General features: G+C 42.2%; 1 protein-coding gene across 1 annotated transcript in view; it reads left to right on the top strand.

Annotated features, from left to right (window-relative positions):
- The window catches only part of Hsd17b3 (hydroxysteroid 17-beta dehydrogenase 3), a 35,284-nt gene extending 30,823 nt beyond the window's left edge, over window positions 1-4,461 (top strand). The window contains exons 9-11 of the mRNA XM_036189240.1: window positions 1,240-1,305; window positions 3,474-3,623; window positions 4,340-4,461. Coding sequence (XP_036045133.1) covers window positions 1,240-1,305; window positions 3,474-3,623; window positions 4,340-4,450 — 327 coding nt within the window. The 3' untranslated portion in view covers window positions 4,451-4,461. The remainder of the gene's footprint in view (window positions 1-1,239; window positions 1,306-3,473; window positions 3,624-4,339) is intronic.
- Window positions 4,462-20,311: the final 15,850 nt, after the last annotated feature.

The following is a 20,311-nucleotide window of genomic DNA, read 5'->3' as shown; positions in this document are numbered from 1 at the left end:
CCAAAAATGGTGGCTAGAAAATGGGTCAGAGCAAGCCATAGCAGAAGCTGGGTGGTGGTGGCACACGCCTTTAATCCTAGCACTTGGGAGGCAGAGCCAGGTGGATCTCTGTGAGTTCAAGGCCACATTGGAAACAGCCAGGCATGGTGACTCACACCTTTAATCCCAGAAATTCAGACTTTAATCCCAGGGAGTGATAGCAGAAAGCTGAAAGGTATATAAGGCGTGAGGACCAGGAACTAAGTTAGTTAAGTATTTGTCTGGTTTAGCATTCAGGCTTTGGAGCAGCACAGTTCAACTGAGAGCCATTGGGATGAGGACACAGAAGCTTGCAGTCTGAGGAAACAAGACCAGCTGAGGAATTGGCGAGGTGAGGTAGCTGTGGCCTGTTCTGTGTCTCTGATCTTCCAGCATTCATCCCAATAACTGGCCTCAGGTTTGATTTTATTAATAAGAACTTTTAAGATTCATGTATTCCTGGATTTCTCTCTGTAGACCAGGCTGGCCTCGTACTCACAAAGATCCCCCTGCCACTGCTCCCCCAGGGCTAGGATTAAAGGCATGCACCACCACCACCCGGCTGTCTTCCCACTTTCTAACTAACAAACCTAAAGAGTGCCAAATGACTGTAGCAGGAATCTTAACAGGTCTTATTAATAAGAACAAACCTGAGGCCAGTTATTGGGGTGAATGCTGGAAGATCAGAGACACAGAACAAGCCACAGCTACCTCACCTCGACAATTCCTCAGCTGGTCTTGTTTCCTCAGACTGCAAGCTTCTGTGTCCTCATCCCAATGGCTCTCAGTTGAACTGTGCTGCTCCAAAGCCTGAATGCTAAACCAGACAAATACTTAACTAACTTAGTTCCTGGTCCTCACGCCTTATATACCTTTCTGCTTTCTGCTATCACTCCCTGGGATTAAAGTCTGAATTTCTGGGATTAAAGGTGTGAGTCACCATGCCTGGCTGTTTCCAATGTGGCCTTGAACTCACAGAGATCCACCTGGCTCTGCCTCCCAAGTGCTAGGATTAAAGGCGTGTGCCACCACCACCCAGCTTCTGCTATGGCTTGCTCTGACCCATTTTTTAGCCACCATTTTTGGCTCTGTTCTAGTGGCTGTCTGTTCTCTGACCCCAGATAAGTTTATTTTGGGGAACACACAATATTTTGGGGGAACACAATACCACACAGGAGGAAGCAAACTCCAGGACCTAAGGTGTTTCCTCTCTCACTGTAGGCTTTTGTGTGCACGTTTTCCAAGGCCCTGCACGTGGAATACAGAGCTAAAGGAATCATTATCCAGGTGAAGTGGGCAATTGTGGGCCATCCCAAGAGGGAACCTTGCCTGGGTGGTTGGTAATCTATTATCCCTGGTTGTACATGTAAAGATGGGCTAGAGATGCTATTGAGTTCCCCTGACCAAGACCAGGCTAACTGCTTCCTCTACAACCCTCCTGCTGCTGAGATTTCTGGGGCCTCCCTTTATCCTGGGTGTTGGTTGGAGAGGGGAATTGAGTATGGATGCAGTCATTCAAAAATGCTGCAGAAGGATGAGGATGTAGCTCAACTGGTAGAGTGCTTGCCTAGCACACACAAAGCCCCAAGGTTCATCTATAGCACTGCATAAAAATGGATGTGGTGGTGCATGCCTGTAATCTCAGCCCTCAGTGGGTGGAGGCAGGAGGATCAGGAGTGCAGGGTGATCCTTACTACATAGCAAGTTTAAGGTTAGCCTAAGTTACATGAGATGTCTGGGGAGAAATGCTGTGGACCCTTTGCTGCAAATGCTGTATTGGAGCAGACATCGAGGTCTGGGCTGACTATTGGTTCCTCTTGATATGTGGAGAAGGAACAAAAGCAAGCTGGGCACTTGACCCATGCTGGGACTAGGGTAGGAAGGATCTCCCCTGGGGTGGGGTTTATTTACTGTGATGAGTTATAGATACCCCACACTTCGGTCCTTGGACAATGGGAGGAGGAACACAGCCATTGTGGAGACTACTTAACTAAAATAAGTTGTCATTGCCATCCCTGGGCTGAACAGTGGGGTAGCCAGGGTGTCAATGATTTACATGTGCCATGTTTAGTAGTACAGTCTGGGAAGGAGTTTTAGGACATACTATTAGAGATTAAATAGGCACACTTAAAATTTTTTTACACATGTGTTATATGTGTGTGTGTATATGTGTTGCATGTTCATGTGTAAGCAAGTATATATGTGTGGGTGCATGTTCATGTGTGAGTGGGCATTTATGTGTATGAGCAGGTATGAATATGTATACATGTTTGTGTGTGAATGGGTGTGTATGTGTGTGCATGTGTGTAGGGGTTCTGAGGACAACCTTAGTTGTCTCACATTAGCATATCCTGAGTTGTCTCTTGCTCCCTTATCTCTGAATTTCATACCAGATCTGTCATATCACCCAAGCAATACTGGGTAACTTGTCTAAATTGTAAGCCTCAATGTTGTGTGATATTTTGTTTGTGTTCTGACAAATAAAGCTTGTTTGGAGATCAGAGGGCAAAGCCAGCCACCATAGAGGCCAGGTAGTGATGGCACACACCTTTAATCCCAGCACTTGGGAGGAAGAAGCAGGAAGATCAGGAGTTCAAAGCCACCCTGGGCTCCACAAGATTGAACCAGTCTAAAAGAGAAATAGAGCTGGACAGTGGTGGTATATGCCTTTAATCCCAGCACTGGGAGGCAGAACCAGGTGGATCTCTGTGAGTTCAAGGCCAGCCTGGTCTGCAGAGTGAGTTCCAGGACAGGCACCAAGACTACACAGAGAGACCCTGTCTTGAAAAAACAAAACAAACAAATAAATAAAACAACAACACAGACCCTCAGTCATTTAGTGTTGACAGAATTAATATAGGGTGTGTAATTAAATTTGATCTTCAAAGGAATGTGAATAAATCTGTCTGTTGAGACAGTTTTACTAGTAACCCAATTGGCTTTGGACTTTTGATTCCTCTGCCTCAGCCTTAGGACTAAAGGTATGTGCCACCACTCCTGGCTGATTGACTTTCTAGTGTAAGTCCATTCAGTGTAGTACTTGAGACATAATTATGCTGAATGATTTATGCTTGTCTGAACTTCAGTTTTGAGTTCCTGTTATTTGTGTACGCAGTGCTGGAATTGAACTCTGGGCCTCGTGCAGGGACTCTCCTACTGAGCTCATCCCCAGTCCTCCCTGAACTCTTCACTCTGTTACCTGAACTTTTGTTTGCCAAGTCTCCCAGTTGCCCCGTGTGCTCTGAAGGGCATTTGAGATGAGCAGTTTAGGCCTCATCTTGAGCAATCAAACCTCCTGCTCTCTAGTTTTGTGCCAGCTTTATGTCTTTTATCAAGGAGCTTAGAACATTTCACAGGCAGAAAGGAGCTGGGGATGGATGGTGAAATGTGTGTTCGTACCTCAGTCTCTGCTGGGCTATACAGTTCTGTGTCATGTTCTTTATTTTTCTCTGCAGGTGCTGACCCCTTATGCTGTCTCAACTCCAATGACAAAGTATCTAAATACCAACATGGTGACCAAGGCTGCCGATGAGTTTGTTAAAGAGTCCTTGAAATATGTCATGGTTGGAGCTGAAACCTGTGGCTGTCTTGCTCATGAAATCTTGGTAATCGATGACTTCTTTTGAAGCAAGGGAGGAAGGCTGTGCCAACATCATGGGTATGGTGGGGCTTGCTATTTCCTGCTAGTGGGACAGTCAGCCATTTCTCTCATAACAAGCTCACAGGGTCAGCATGGGAAAGCAGTAGGGAAAGTAGTTAAGAACTGAGGCCTATGTGCTCAGCCTATAAAAAACCTTAAGGCTCCACTTAGAATGCTTCCACTTAGTGGCTCTTGGGAATTCTTAGGGAGGAAAACCAGGAACACCTGGATCTCCCATGCAGTGGCTCCCATCTCCCTTGGCTATGTGTTTCAATTAAGTTGGGCCTCTCAAGAAACATTTTTCTTAGCTGTGAGTAAACAGGGAGGGAAGCATGGTAGAAAGAGTACAAAGCCACCTGGGAAATGGGGCTTCTGGAAGGAATAGCAAATGCATCACAGGGCAAAAAGAGGTATAATGGGGTGGTCAGTACAGAGTGAGTACTCTTGATTTAGCATGCCCTTAGAATGACCCTATCAGGATGGTCAATGGGCATTAAAGAGACAGCTTGGGTGACTAAGAGTTCACTGTTGCAAAATATCAGAAGACCTTAAACATTAGAACCACTTGACCTGACCATAGTAGTCAGAAAAAACAATCCTTAAATGACTGACTCTGGGCTGTCTAAGTTGTAATTTCTTTGCTCTGCTCTTGTCTTAGACACTCATATTTTTCTGTTCTAGGCAATATTTCTGAACCTGATCCCTTCTAGAGTCTTCTATAGCAGCACCTTCCAGAGATTCCTCCTAACACACTACTCAGATTACCTGAAGCGTAACATCAGCAACAGATAGTGGGGGTGGGGGGGTGGCAGGTGGTAGTGAAAGGCCATTGTAAGGGAAACAGGCCCCCCCCACTAGCTCTGCTAATTGTAGATTCAGTGGAAAATACTGCACTCTGCCCCCACGCCCCATACCAGAAAGTTAGCCCATCATGCTGTGCTAACAGGATGTTTGCAGGATAACCGCCTGTGGTTGTGCTTGCAAGATAAATTGCTTGAGAAGAATGCTTGCAAAATAACCCCTTGCTAGATAAGCTTGGAATTCGTTTACCCACCCAGACTCTGAGAAAGACCGCGGAGACATCTGGCCTCCAGATGTCTGCACTCTGGATGACCCCGCTCCCCTGCCCTGATAGAACCACCTCATAAAAGGCCTGCGAGCCTTAGACTCAGGGTCACCAGTTACTGCTCGCGCTGGTGGCCCACGAGCTCGTGCTAAATAAAGCTTCTTTTGTGACCCGATATCGGAGTGAAGCTCTCCATTTTGGACACCGACCCTAACATTAGTAGGAACATGGAGATGGTGTGTTCTGCCCTAGGACCAGAGTCATCTGAAGGATAATGTTCATATATGCCCTGATAAGGAGGTTATTTGCTGGGACCCTAGTTAAGGCTGCCAGGTGGAGCCTCCTTGTGGCCTCCGATAGCTGCTTGTTCTTCCTCATACCATAATATCTGGCCTCTAAGAACACCCATGCCAAAGAAAACCAGGAAGTTACTGTCTTGTATAACTTAGGTTAGCCTTACAAATAAATCACAACATACCTTGTCTAAACCCTCCCACATCTTATAACAGGGGACACAAAACCTACTTCTCCAACTTGGAATGTAGCCAAGCTGGGAATGTTTGCCTGGAATGAATGAGGCCATGGATTGCATCCCCAGAACTGCAAACGAGCATAGATGATATCTCAATTTAGAGGGGGGTATAAAAAATGTAATAGGAGATATTATCTTGGATCATCTTTGGAAAATTCAGTGTGTCACATTAATTAATCTTAGACTCAAATGTTTGTCCTAACACACACCAATTCTCTACATTAGCCTGTAGGAGTTTTTTAAATTGAGATTGATGTGAGAGAGCACAGCCCACTGTGAGTGGTGCCACCCTTGGGCAGGTGGCCCTGAAAGCAAGCCAGTAAGGAGCACTCTTCTATGGTCTCTGCTTCAGTTCCTGCTCTGAGTTCCCTTAGTGATGGGTTGTGATCTTCGAGATGTAAGATGAAATATACCCTTTACTCTATTTTTGGTTTTAGCACAAAAATCGAAAAGCAAACTAGTACAGAAATTGGTACCAGGAACATGAAACATGAGATATTGCGGTGACCATGTCTTTTTTTTTTTTCCCTTCAATACAGGGTTTCTCTGTGTAGTTTTGGTGCCTGTCCTGGATCTCGATCTGTAGACCAGGCTGGCCTCGAACTCACAGAAATCCGCCTGGCTCTGCCTCCCGAGTGCTGGGATTAAAGGCTTGCACCACCACCGTCTTTTTTTTTTTTTTTTTTTTTTTTTTTGGTTTTTAGAGACAGGGTTTCTCTGTGTAGCTTTGCACCTGTTTCCTGGAACTCACTCTGTAGCCCAGGCTGGCCTCGAACTCACAGAAATCCGCCTGGTTCTGCTTCCCGAGTGCTGGGATTAAAGGCGTGTGCCACCACCTCCCGTCCCTGACCATGTCTTTTTAGGGAGGCTCGTAGAAGCGTTTTGAACTTTGGGCTAGGGAAGCCCTTGAGTGTGTGGTGCTAAGAGAACTGTTCTTTGGGAACTTGGAAGACAATGCTGAGAGAAATGCAAACAGTGTAGGTCTGGCTCATGAAGTTCCAAAGGGAAGCAAAGATTCTATCAGGGCCATTTATGTGATATATTTTAATTAAGAACATGTGACTTCTAGTCAGGAGAGGCTGAAGAATCAGCCGTGATTAACAGGAAAACAGCAGCACTGAAGTGAAACCTTTGTTTTACTGGGATAGTGGATGCTAGTTAGCTAGAGCTGAAGAATTAGCTGAGTGTAATAAGAGACCAGCACAACTGAAGCACCTTCTGGAATGTATTTCCTCAGGGTCAGCACACAGAAACTGTGGTCCAGAGGGCCCAAAGCTGCATGACAAGCTGGCAACTGAATTTGGGATGTATTAAGAGCAAAACAAGATAATGGTTATGACATCATGGAAGCTGCAACCTTGAAGGTGGTCATGACAAAAAATTGAGGGGGTGGAACCATGTGGCAGGGTCAGAGTCCCCAAGGAGAGGAAATGTGGGCATTGGTGAAAGTGCAGCCTCAGTTGTAGTGGAGACTCCAACATACTGGAGATGACAGGATTATTAGATGACCACCAGGGACAGTAGCAGTGGACAAGCAGTGTGTGTTCTGGAGCCAAAGCCAGAGAAATGGAACTGCCCAAGCTCTTTGAAGATCATGTGTGAGTTCCAGACATAGGACACTGAGCTTTTCACTGTTAAATTTTGGGCTTGCTTTGATCTGACTGTAACTGCACCCTTGGTCTTCCCTGTTGGTATAAGAAACTATTGACCTTGTTTTATTTTAAAGGAGTTCACAGTTAAGAGACTTTTAAGGAGAACTTGAAATTTTAAATCATTGAGGTTTTTTTTTTTTTTTTTTTTTTTTTTTTTAAAGACTGTGGGATTTTTAAAGTTATACTATGTTTTTGTGTTGTGATGGTAACATGATATCCTGGAATAAACAAGCTAGGGAAGGTTATGGCTTAACAGTGATGCATTTGTGTGTCAAATTGACAAGGGGTTAATTGTGCTGTTTAGTTCTTTTGTCAGCTTGTAAGATGAAATAAACCCTTTCTTCCCATAAGTTTTAGTCAATGTTTTATTTATTTAGTCACAGCTATAGAAAAGCACACTTACTAAGTTGTTTGTTTTTTGCTCTCTTGGGGGGGGGCACCCATCTCCCAAATAAATCACACAAGAGGCTTATTCTTTTTTTTTTTTTTTTTTTTTTTTTTTCTGAGACAGGGTTTCTCTGTGTAGCTTTGCACCTTTCCTGGAACTCGCTTTGGAGACCAGGCTGGCCTCAAACCCACAGAGATCCACCTGCCTCTGCCTCCCAAGTGCTGGGATTAAAGGTGTGTGCCACCACCGCCCAGTAAGAGGCTTATTCTTAATCATATATGTCCGGCCTTAGCTTGACTTGTTGCTACCCAGCTTTATTTAACTTTAAATCTTTAAATTATTCCATCTAGCTTTTGCCTTTGGGCTTTTACCTTTCTCTATTTCTGTATATCTTCCATGATTTCTTATTCTGTGGCTTTCTGTGTAGCTGTGTACCTGGGTGGCTGGCCCCTGAAGTCCTCCTCTCCTTGTTCTCTTTTTCTTTCTCCTTCTCTCCTCCAAGATTTCTCCTATATTCTTCTGCCTGCCAGCCCCACCTATTCTTTCTCCTGCCTTGCCATTAGTCGTTCAGTTCTTTATTAGACCATTAGGTGTTTTAGACAGGTACAGTAACAGTTTCACAGAGTTAAACAAATGCAACATAAACGAAAGTAACACACCTTAAAATAATATTCTACATCATACTATGGTTTGGATAAGTATCCCCAAAGAAGACTCACATGTTAAAAGTTTGGTCCCCAGCCTGTGGTGATATTGGGAAGTAATGCGGTCTTTAAAAGGCAGAACTTTAGTGGAGGAAGTGTGCCATTGAAGGGGACCATGGGACACTAGTTTCTTCATACCTTTCCCTTTGCTTCCAACTGGCTGTGAAAATGTGAAGCACCTTCACTGGCCATGAACACACCATGATATTCTGCCTGGCCACAGGCCTAATACAATGACTCCAGTTTACCATGGAATGAACTATGAGCCCAAATAAACCTCTCCTTCTTAGTGGGTTATCTCAGGTGTTATGTCTTGTCACAGTGACAGAGAGTTAACACAACATGATGTTATTATGGTCTATAAGATGTATTAGGCCATAATCATAGGGATGTTGAAACACATGTTCCTAAGGCTGCAGGCTGGACCTACTTGCTTGGGAAGCAGAAAACTCCATTTCAAAGACAACTAGCCAATGCTAGCCAGAGAAAGCTAACTGATGGCCAGCCTGGGAACTTAATCAGGTTATGCTGACTCTGAGGCCAAAGGCAGGTCTCTCTGTAGTTTTGAGTTCTTTGGGCCCTGGCTCCATACTGACCTCTAATGGTCTTGGGGAGAAACTTGGGGCTGCTACTATCAAGTCCCCTAGAAATTTCACTGTAGAATCCAACTTGGGGGAAAGGATGTTCTTCAATTTCTTTCTCAGGTTTTTAAAGCAGGTGTGTGTGTGTGTGTGTGTGTGTTGTGTGTGTTGTGTGTGTTGTGTGTGTATGTGCCTGTGTGTGTGTCTTGTGTGTGTATGTACCTGTGTGTGCGTGTGTGTGTGTGTGTGTGTGTGTGTGTCTGTGTGTCTGTGTGTCTGTCTGTCTGTGTCTGCGTGTGTCTGTGTGTGCATGTGCATGCATTCATTACAAGAAGGAACAAGAAGGGGGAAGAAGAAAGGACCTGTTTGAGTGGCACAGGTTCTGACGAGAAGCCTGACAATGAGTAAGAGTGGAGCCTCTTAGTCTCGATAGATTGAGCTCTCTCATAGTAGAGGTTGGCTTCATGAGTTTTCTTTTCTGGTTAGATTTCAAATAGGTTTAAAAAATAAACTGATTCTTAAAACCATGTTTAAAAGTTAAATTTTCTAGTTACAAACAAGTAGGTAGGGAAGAAATACAGAAACTATAAAAAAAAAAAAGGAGAAAAGAACACCTTTCAGAATTAACCATCCCTCTCTCATGGTGGCTTGCTTTTTCTTTATTTTTTTATTATATTTATTTATTCCCCCTCTCTTCTCCATTTCCTTCTCTACCCATCACCCCCATGTAGAGATTAGAGAACAACTTGCAGAATTCAATTCTTCCCTTTCACCATGTGTGGATCCTGGAGATTGAATTCAGGTCATCAGGCTTAGAGACAGGCATGTTAACCTGTTGAGCCATCTCATCCGCCTGGAGATTGCTTTTTCTGATTTCTTTATGTGTTTGCAGTAGATTCAAGCACAGGGTTTTATATCCTACCTTTGCCATTAAGATAATGACATCAGATTATTAATTACAAACAGCTAAGCAAGAGATGTTTTGCAGTGATTGTAACACCTGCTCTTATGACTCATCATAATATATATTTTTGTTTTGCATCTAGATGGTGTTTGATATTTAAAATTTTATAGGTAATATGACATTATCTGTCCTTGTATGCACACCACTTTGTTGTTGTTAATGTTTTAAGTTTTAACAACTCACATGCTACACTTTTCACAGTTAAAACATGTGATTCAAGGGCTGAGAGATGGCTCTGTGGGTAAAGTGCTTGCTGAAGCATGCAGACCCAAGTTAAGGTCATGCGCATCTGTGACTCCAGTACAAAGGGGCAAAGACAGATGGGTCACTGGAGCTCATGGGGAGGGATTGAGGAAGATATGGGTATTTACTGTTGTCTTCTCCAGGAACATACCCGATAGTGTACACACAAATATGTATACAATCATAAACCACACAGGCACACACAGAGTATACATTCAGTGTTTATAGTACATTCAAAGTAGTGTAACTATCATTTCAACTAGTTCTAGAACATTTTTAATGACTCCACATTGAAACACCACACCCGTTAGCAGTCACCCTTCACTCCATGCTAGTTTGAAACACACCTTGACCAAGGCAACCACTAATGTGTTTCATTTTTTTTAAATATATTTAAGCATACTTAAAAAAAAAATACAGGGTCATGATTTATATCCTAGGCTGGCCCCATATTCTCTATCCTCCTGCCTCAGCCTCCTGAATGCTGTGGTTACTGACATGTTCCACAACATGGAACTGGCTATTCTGAAAAGTAAATACAACTGGCTTTTGTTATTATATACTCTCATGCAGCATAGTGTTTTAAAGGCTCATCTATAAAGAGCCATACATCAGTACCTCTTTATATTTTCTGTTGAATATTTGTCATCAAAATGTAGCCTGTTTTACTTATTAGTTCACGAGTTGATGGACATTCAGCTTGCTCCCAATTTCAGTGCTCTGGGTGAGGCTTCTCAGAACAGTGATAGACTAATAATGTTTTTCACTTTGTGGTGGTTTGAAAGAAAATGCCCCCCAAAGGGAGTGGCACTATTAGAAGGTGTGACCCTGTTGGAGGAAATGTGTCACTCTGGGGGCAGGCTTTGAGGTCTTTTCTTCTCAAGCATCCCTCAGTGTGACATTCAGTTGACTTCCTGTTGCCTCTGAGTCAAGATGCAGGAATCTCAGCTCCAGCGCCATGTCTGCCTGCATGCTGCCATGCTCCCCTTCATGATCATAATGGACTGAACCTCTGAAACTATAAGCAAGTCCCCTCAATGAAATGTTTTCTTTATAAGAGTTGCCATGGTCATGGTGTCTCTTCACAGCAATAAAAACCCCAAGACACACTTCTATTGGGTCTGTTCCTATCAGTGGGCCTTACGGCACTGATATGGCAGCTCTACTCCAGTGAGCCTTGAGAGTAACTCCAGACCATTGTCCAGATGGACTGAGCTGGGTTCATTTCACCAGTGGACATGAAGGGTCCAGTTTTTCAACTTCCTAACCAATACCTATTATCTTTCCCTTTTGAGATAGATGGATAGATATAGAGATATACATAGCTATAGATAGATGGTAGATAGATATAGAGATATAAGTAGATATAGAGATATAGATAGATGATAGATACAGATAGATGATAGATAGATAATAAATAGATATAGAAATATAGATAGATGATTGATAGATATAGAGATATAGAGATATAGAGATATAGAGATATAGATAGATAGATAGATAGATAGATAGATAGATAGATAGATAGATTGGTGGCCAGAGGAAGAGGTTGGCTATCCTGGCCCTGTTTCCTCAAGATAGGGTTACTCACTGAACCTGGAGATAGGCTGACAGCCTAACTTTTTTTTTTTTTTTTTTTTTTTTAAGTGTGGGTGCTGGGATCTGCACTCAGGTCCTCATGCTATGCAGCAAGGGTCTTACACACTGAGCAGTCTCTCTTCAGGCTGCTTGCCTTCTTTCAGTAGAATCTGTGACAGGTTCCATTTGCTTCTCTGGTATTTGCAGATCTTACTTCACAATACATAATCCTAGACCCAGAGGAAGCTCCAGAGCTCCAGCTGGCCAGCAACTGCTTTTGTCCACATCTGGCATGTGCTACAGACACAGATACCACATCTCATCACTGCATTGAGAGAACTAAGTGTTGTATCAGGTTCAGTTCAGTTGTATGTAATTGTATGATACAAGCTTTAGGCAAATCTTTAGGTGAACATTTAAACACTGACATTGCCTTTTATTATTGACACACGTGTCTCTTTACACTGCTGGTCATTTCCCCAGAATAAGGCTTCCTAGATGGAAATGTCTAAAGAGGTGTGCCATCCCCAAGCCTATGAAAACACAAAATACTACCATTATCTCAGCGTATTCTGGAGTTGTTTCCATCTAGAGTAGTTGAAATTAGGCAGTGTGGGCTATTTTATCCTGGGCTTCTCTTACTTGGCATCATGTCTGTGAGATTTATCCATGTTGTTGTACTCATTCCTTTTTCTTGTTGAATCTACTTCATACAAGACTATATCCCAATTCATTTTCTTTTTCTCCTTTTGATGTGTATTTGGTTCCCTAGTGTGGGGCAGGCTGCTATGAACATGCTTGCCTAAGAATTTTGTGGACATATGTTTCCATTTCTTTTAGGTTTATCCTTGGGAATGGATTTACTGGGTCAAGGGGTTGGTACATTAAACACTTTATTTTAACTTAAAACATACAAAATTATGTTCTTTTGCCAATCTTTTGATGTAGGGCAAAGTCCTTTCCTTTTCTTCTGGGTTCACTACCTGGAACCACAGCGTGCCTTTCTTTCCTATATCACACCCATAGAATGTGTCAGCTGCAGCATTCAGTTTTGAATTCTTTAAGCTAGAATGAGACCTCAGTGATATTTAAAAACAATCAAAAAATCCCTTCAGCAATTTCTTAGAGTTGTCATGGCCATCTGAACATTTATAATGTTAACTTTCATTTAGTGGCTTGGATGGGACCCTTGAGTTCATGTGCTGAAAAGTTAATTCCCAAAGTTATGCTGACATTTGGAAGTGAGGCCTTTGAGAGGTGTTTGGGTCATGAGGACTGGACTCTGTCCTCATGGTCATTGGAACCCACCTATAGATCAATGGATTAATGTCTTAGCAAGGAAGCAGCCTCATTAAAAGTTAACACCCTAACCTGAAGCCAAGCAGATGCTGGCACCACGCCTCAGGCCAGTAATCAATAAACACCTATTCTTTATGTATTCCTGGTCTCAGATAATTTGTTGTAGCTACAGAAAACAACTACGAAAATACCCTTGTTGAGTTCTTCCCAAGTATTCACTCTAGTTTTCAAAATTACTTTTTTGATGCCTGGACATCATTATTTTATATATTTTAATTCAATTGTGTAATTATAATGATAAATAGAACTGACATTGACAGGTCTGGGGACACAGTGCCCATTCAGAATGGACAGTAAAAGGGCACACAGCAGAGGCCTGAGGATGCTCTCTAACCTGCAGTCAGCGTGGTTCAGAGAGAACAAAGAATGGCAATTTGTTCTGCTTCCTAATGCTGGGTGACAAATTATTTCCCAGCATAGCAACTGAAAGCAATGATTTTTTTTTTTTTTTTTTGCCAGAGCTGAGGACCAAACCCAGGGCCTTGTGTTTGCTAGGCACAGTGATTTTTTTTAAACTATGCTGGTAGGTTCTGTAGGTGGACATGGAATGGTGAGAAAGTCTCCCAGGTGCCTCTGTTGGAGACCTGTGAAGGATAAGGGTGACACTGAGTGGAGACCCCAATCTTATGGTGGTCTCTTTGTTCACACCTCCTGCAGCTTGTGAGACTGGAGCTGCCAGGGAAGTCCCTCCAAGGGGCCTGAGCTTCATCACAGCATAAAGATCTTCCATGGCCAGTCAGGGCTTCAATAATGAATTCAAAAGAGAGTGAATTTGTAATAACTGCACTGCCATTTTTTTTTTTTTTTTTTTTTTTAGATCTAGCATACAGACTTCTTTCTATTGGTTACAAATAGACTAACTTTTTAAGGGATTTTATTGTTATTGTTGTTGTTGACATTCATACATCTTTGTTGTCATTCATACATCTTTGATTGTTACCATTCGTACATCTTCAATATAATACCTTGTCAACTTTTTAGTTCATCTTTTAACTGGATATTTTGTTCTTATGGCAGAGTCTAGAGTGTTCTTTGTGTATTCTGGATAAAGGCCAGGTATGATTTTTTAAAAAGGAATCCTCAAATGCATTGCTTATCTCCACAAGCTTTATTATTATTATTATTATTATTATTATTATTATTATTATTGATAAATTAATTAATTAATTTACTTATTGTGTGTACTTTTTCACATGCCATGATATGCATGCTTAAGTCAGAGGACAACTCTCAGGAGTCAGTTCTCTGCTTCTGCTGCATGGCTCCTGGAGATCAGACTCAGGTCTTCAACCTTGATGGCAATGCCTTTTCTTCCTGAGCCACCTCATTAACTCCTCACAAACTTTTAACATCATACTTTTCAGAGAAAACATTTTAAATTTGGGTGAAGCCCAGTTGATCAATATTTTCTTCTGTGGATTATATCCTTGGTGGCATAGCCACAAATGCTCTTTTTTATAGCTTTATATTTGACCTTTGGATCTAGAATCTACTTTAATTGCTTTTTGTACAATACGCCCAGTGTAAGGTAAAGTTCATGCTCAATTATTCAAACACTATTTGCTGAAAAGACTGTCTTTACTCACTGAGAGATGACTTTGTTAACATCTGCAGCATATCATGTAGGTCTGTTTCTAAACATTTTGTTCAGTTACACTGGCTTACTCAGACCTGTTACCATGGTGAATCTAAAGATCAGAGATGCCATTCTTCCAACTTCTTTCTTTCTCGAAATTGTGTAAGTGATTTAGTTACTTTTCTTTTTCATCCAATTTTTATATTTAGCTTGTTTGTGACTAAAAAGCCTGTGAGGATTTTGGTTGGAACAGTGTTGAAATTTCTAGAATCTGTATATTCCATGTTTTTTTTGTCTGTTTACTTTATTTTCCTAAGACAAAATTCTATCTATACAGCTTCAGTTCCATCCTGACACTCAGTTCCTCTCTGTACCTACTTTTTCTGTCTTATAGTCCTAAGTTCCTATGTTTTTGACCTCATCTTCATCCTCTGTTCCTTCACCCTCCATCTGTCCTTCCTTTGCTCCTTACTCCTGGCCCTGAGAAACTCTGCCTTCTTCTCTTCTCTCTGGCCATGTAGCTCTGTCTGTCATCTATAGAAACCACCTTGTTCTTTGTCTCCTGGCCACACAGGACTCTGCCCTGGCCAGGAATCCTGCCCTTTCTTCACTCTACCTGGATATGCAAAAACCTCCTTTGTTCTGAGTCAATTGCTCTGGAATGCTGTTTTCCTTATGTGGGGAAGGGAGGTCTGAGTTTTATTTGCACAAGAAACAAAGCTATTCATCTATAGCCTGCCTGTTTCTTAGGCCCTGCAGGCGTGTTACCTATTGGAACAGCAGTTGGCCTTAGAAGCTAACTGTTTGCCAAATGGCCTAGTAGTACATTAATAAACTAAGTAGCACCAGTTATTATTCCTTGATAAATGGCTTCCTCTTAAAGGACACCTTGGTAAATCAAGGTATAGCTTATTATATACAGCTGAATCTCTACAATATATTCTTGTGGCTCACTGCACCTTCTATTTAACTTGCTTAGAGTTCTAGTTTGTTGAGTAGAAATAATGAAATAATTCCTCAACTCCATCTTAGGGGAAGCATTCAGTCTTTAAGTATTTGTATCTGAAGCTGGAGACATGACTCAACAGTTGGGAGCCCTTGCTGTTCTTTAAGAGGACCCAAGTTCAGTTCCCAGCACCCATGTTGAGCAGGTCACAACCTCCTGGCTCCAGGGGATCTGATGCCCTCTTCTGGCCTCCAATAGGTATATACATACATGTGGCATATATACATACATACAAACATACACATAAGTAAAGCTAAAAAATAATTTTATAAAAGTAGCTACAGATATGTGATATCACTCCTTTTTTGTTTGTTTTTGTTTTTGTTTTCCAGACAGGGTTCTCTGCGTAACAGTCTTGACTGTCCCAGAACTCATTGTGTAGACCAGGTTAGCCTCAAATTCACAGAGATTCATTTGCTTCTGTCTTCCAAGTGCTGAGATTAAAGGTCTGGGATACCACATCCAGCATGATATCACTCTTAACAGACACATATTTCTAGTATATTTGGTAAATGTTCCCATTGCACATAGGTTGTTTTCTATTTTTTGTTATTATAAACAGTGATTCAGTGACATCCTTATAGCAAAATCTCTATGCACATGGTAATCCTCATAATAAGTTTCTCACCCTGTTCTGGATCATTCTTGCTATCATCCAAATATTCTTCACTATGTACCATTAGTAAAGAGATTCCTTCCACATTTCTAGTCCATCCCTCATCTATTGTAACCTGTTACATGACTTCCTGGGGAGACATGAACAAATGTCTTCTCAAATGTGCCTACCTAGGCCCAACAACAGACAAAAGAAGTGATCCAGCCAAAGTCTACACTGGGGAACCAACGAATTTGTTGGGGTCACTTGCAGGAACAAGGATGACTCAAAGGTTGATATATCACACACAAAAAAAGCCCATCCCAGTGTGGGTGATGCCTCAGGAGAGCTGCAGCCCTGGAGCTCTCTACATAAAGTGCAGGAAACTTGACAGTTAAAGAGTCTCTTTTTGAGGCCTGGGAGCTGGCCAGAGTCTGTCCCCTAGGAGTTGTCTGCCACTTCCAGAAGGGTGGGGATGTGGATAGAGGTGGGGTTGGGCCTTGCAAATCTTGTTAGTTCCAGAAATTTCCTGAGACTTTTGAGTTGCTTACTTCAAGAGTAATTGAAGCAAGCATCCCTTCCTCTTCTTGGAGGGAATGTTTCAACTCAGAGTAAATTGTTATTCAACATCTCCCCTCTCTTTTCCTTTATTAAGCTTCTAGAATTTTCCCTGTGTCACTATCTACATTTCTTTACTTCACCAGTCTCTTGCCCACAGCAACCAGCTTCTGTTCTCACTTCTCCATGGAAAAATGACAAGGTTAGGGGAATCACATGTGGCCATTTTCTGATTCATATTTTAGTTGTTACTTATTGACTCTTCATGGAACAGTTTCTTCATGTGATCTCAGGACACCACACCCTGGTTTCCTAAGAAATGTATCACTTTTCCTACCACTAGCTATGACTTTGGCATTGTATACTATGAACTTAAGACATTTTCTATTTCTTTCTACTTCCAAAGCATAGTTTAAATAGGGCAATAAGGGTATAGCTCAGTGTTTAAAGTGCTTGCTTAGCATGCACCAAGTTCCCCAGAATTGCATAAATCCAGGCATGGCTGTTCATGCCCATAATGCCATTCAGGAGGCAGGGGCAAAAGATCAGAAGTCCAAAGCTACTATTGGCTATTTGGAGAGTTTGAGGCCAGCCTGGGCTACATGGGACCGTTTCAAAATAGAAACAATCTTAACAAAAAAATTAAACTCCTTGGAGGTTTGAAAGAACTTGCTTCTATAGCTGCTCAGGTCAGTGTATGCCTCAGAGCTGGCTCTTAGCTAATTCGGAGGTTTTTATACAGCTATTAACTGGACACTTTTCTCTTTTGCTCAATTCTCACTTGCTTGTTGGACAGTGATATAAAGCCTGGAGTACTAGCTCAGCTGCTGTTTACATTTGACAAGCCTTATTCTTTTCATTATAATTTATTATATTTCAGTGAGTCTGGAGAATGATGTTCTGCTCAGGGAATGGCAATGTTTGTAACAGTGTCCCTCCCACACAGGCTAGGGGATTAAAGGAAATGAGCAGGTTCCCTTTTCAGCAATAAAACTTCACTCTGTCACCAGGGACTCTCACACAGAGTCCAAGACCCAGTTTTAAAAACACCAAGTTGCACATTTGTTGTACAAGTAATGTACAAATGAAATTTCCTTCTTTTAAAATATACAAATGCACAGGAACATGCCTGTGGGCTTGAATTATGATTCAAACCACAGATGCTGAACTTTCAATGTTCTAGAGAAATCAGGATAATTGCTTGGGAGGCACTCAAGAAAGAATTTGCCAGGATGGCTCAGTAGGCTTGTTATTGTGAAGGTTTCCTAGGGCAGTTAATGGAAGTGAATCTCCCCTCATCTGTAGCCTCCTGGAAGAACAGGGAAGAACTGTTTTGCCATGGTTGCCAACAGCTCTGCTCATTGGCTGCTGAATGCAAGGATTTCCTTGTCTACTCTGATTGCCTACATTTTCTGCAAGCCAAGGTCTTCCAGAGGTGGGCCATGCTGTGTCAATGGGCTGACCTCGGGGCTTCCAGGGCCTCCTGGGAACTTAAGCACTGCTGGTTTGTGGACAGAGAACTTCTCTTTTCCCCCACATGCACTACATTTCTCTCATAAGTGCTTCATGAGCACAGGTCACAGCACACAGTAAGTGTTAGCAGCTATTTAAACACTTATTATTTTATGAAGTCTCCATTGGGAACATCATCAAGTTCCATTGGATTCTGGTCTTTCTTTCTAATCACAGGGACTCCAAGTCTGGTATAGACACTGGCCCTTATTGTGTCCAGGGTCTTCCTCTCTTGTTTCCTACCCACCACATATTGTGAAAATGAACTTGGGACTCTGAAACAGGCTTTTTTTGGTCCTCCAGTCCCTAAATCATGACACAGAGACTTATTTTTAAGCTTAGGTATGTTTCTAAATAGCTCTTATAACTTAAATTAACCTATTCCTATTAATCTACATGTTGTCACATGACTCATGGCTTTTTACCTCTCCTCTTTTATGTCCTGTTTCTTCTGTGTCCAGCTGGTGACTCACTTTTCTTCTTCCCCAAAACCTTTTTGTCCCCAGAAGCCCTGCCTAACCTCTTCCTGCTCAGCTATTGGCCATTCATCGCTTTTTTAAACCAATCACAGTGACACATCTTCACACAGTGTAAAGGAATATTCTGTAACAAGACTCTACTCTGCTTTGCCTAGCTGATGAGCTACCAGGGGCTGCATGGGAGTGTCGTGTGTGTGTGTGTGTGTGTGTGTGTGTGTGTGTGTGTGTGTGTGTTGTGTCCCTGCCTTTCCCAACAGGCAGTGCTCTGTTGAATTCAGTCTCCCCAGGAAGCACTTGTCTCTCTCCAGCCACCAGCTGGAAAGAATGATGAGTTCTCAAGATCTCTAGGTATGGGGCTTTTCTAGATGAGTACTATGAACTAAATCCAGACACCCAAATCCACTGTGGTCCTGAAGTGTCCATCACTGCTGGCTGCTCTGGTGACTTCCCTGCAGGTAGAGGGCAGCACTGGCATGTGAGAGCTTCCTCTGGGCTGCAAATAGACACCAGTTTTCTTCAGAGAGCCAACCCTGGAGTTCACCTTATGTGGAAGATGAGCCTTCTCTTCTGCAGATATTTCTTATTGAGTTTCTACAAGACTGTGGGCTGCATTATGTCATCCAGAGGTGAAAAGGTATGTGGCTCAGTCTGGCTGGTGGAGAAGAGGGTATCTGGACCCACTGAGATGTTAAAGCTCTGTGCACACAGAGAATAGGAGAAGTACTGTCTGCAGGCTAAAGGGGAGGCCTCTAAAACACAAGAAATGCATAGATATTTTTGCTTGTTTATTTTTAAACAAAAATTTTCTGTAAGATTTGATAGATTAAATTATATTTCAAGTCAGGACTCAGGAGGTAGACGCAGGAGGATCATGAGTCCAAGGTCATTCTTGTCTGAGCATATGAGACTCTATTAATAAAATTGAGAGAGGAAGGGAATGGGGGCAGACAGAAGAGAGAGACACACACAGAGATAGAGAAGTACATTTCAATAAGAATAAGCATAATGGAAAACATGATGGCAAAAATCTGTGCATGTCTCTTGAATGTGCATATTATGTACTTAACAGAGAATATTGCTATTACATTTGGCAACTGTGGTGTGGTCACAATTGAATGCAAATGATAGAGTAAGACAATGTTACCCTACTTTGCATGAACACCATGCATTTTAGTAGTGAGGAGCTTTTTTTCTAAAAAATAAATGTGTGTGTGTGTGTGTGTGTGTGTGTGTGTGTGTGTGTGTGTGTGTTTTGATATGTGCCACAGCCCAGTTGTGGAAGCCAGAGGATAACTTTAGGGAGTCAGTTCTCTCCTCCCACCTGTAGGTGGTCTCCAGGAATTGAACTCAGGTTTCTAGGCTTTTATAACAAGTGCCTTTACCCACTGAGCCACATCACCATCCCTAGGGAGCTTTCAAGGACAAAAACTAACTGCCCACTATCTTAGTTAGGGTTTTTATTGCTGTGAAAAGACACCATGACCATGGCAACTCTTATAAAGAAAACATTTAATTGGGATGGCTCACTTACCATTTCAGAGGTTCAGTTTGTTATCATCATGATGGGGAACATGGTAACATACAGGCAGACATAGTGTTGGAGTAGCTGAAAGTTCTATGCCTTGCAGGTAACAGGAACTAGGTGGTTATCCCAAGCATAGGGAACCTTAAAGCCCACCTCCACAGTGACACACTTTCTCCAACAAGGCCATACCCACTCCAACAAAGCCATACTTCCTCATAGTGCCACTCCCTATGAGATTATGGGGGCCAATTACATTCAAACTATCATACCCACTGATCTCAGCAGGAAGAAAAGACTCTAAGAATACCTTGAAGGTGCAATGAGTATTGAAACTT

The sequence above is a fragment of the Onychomys torridus genome, chromosome 5 (genome assembly GCF_903995425.1).
Source record: "Onychomys torridus chromosome 5, mOncTor1.1, whole genome shotgun sequence".
Taxonomy (NCBI): Eukaryota; Metazoa; Chordata; class Mammalia; order Rodentia; family Cricetidae; genus Onychomys; species Onychomys torridus.
Note: the sequence above shows the minus strand (reverse complement) of the source record. Positions and strands in the feature narration are given on the sequence as shown.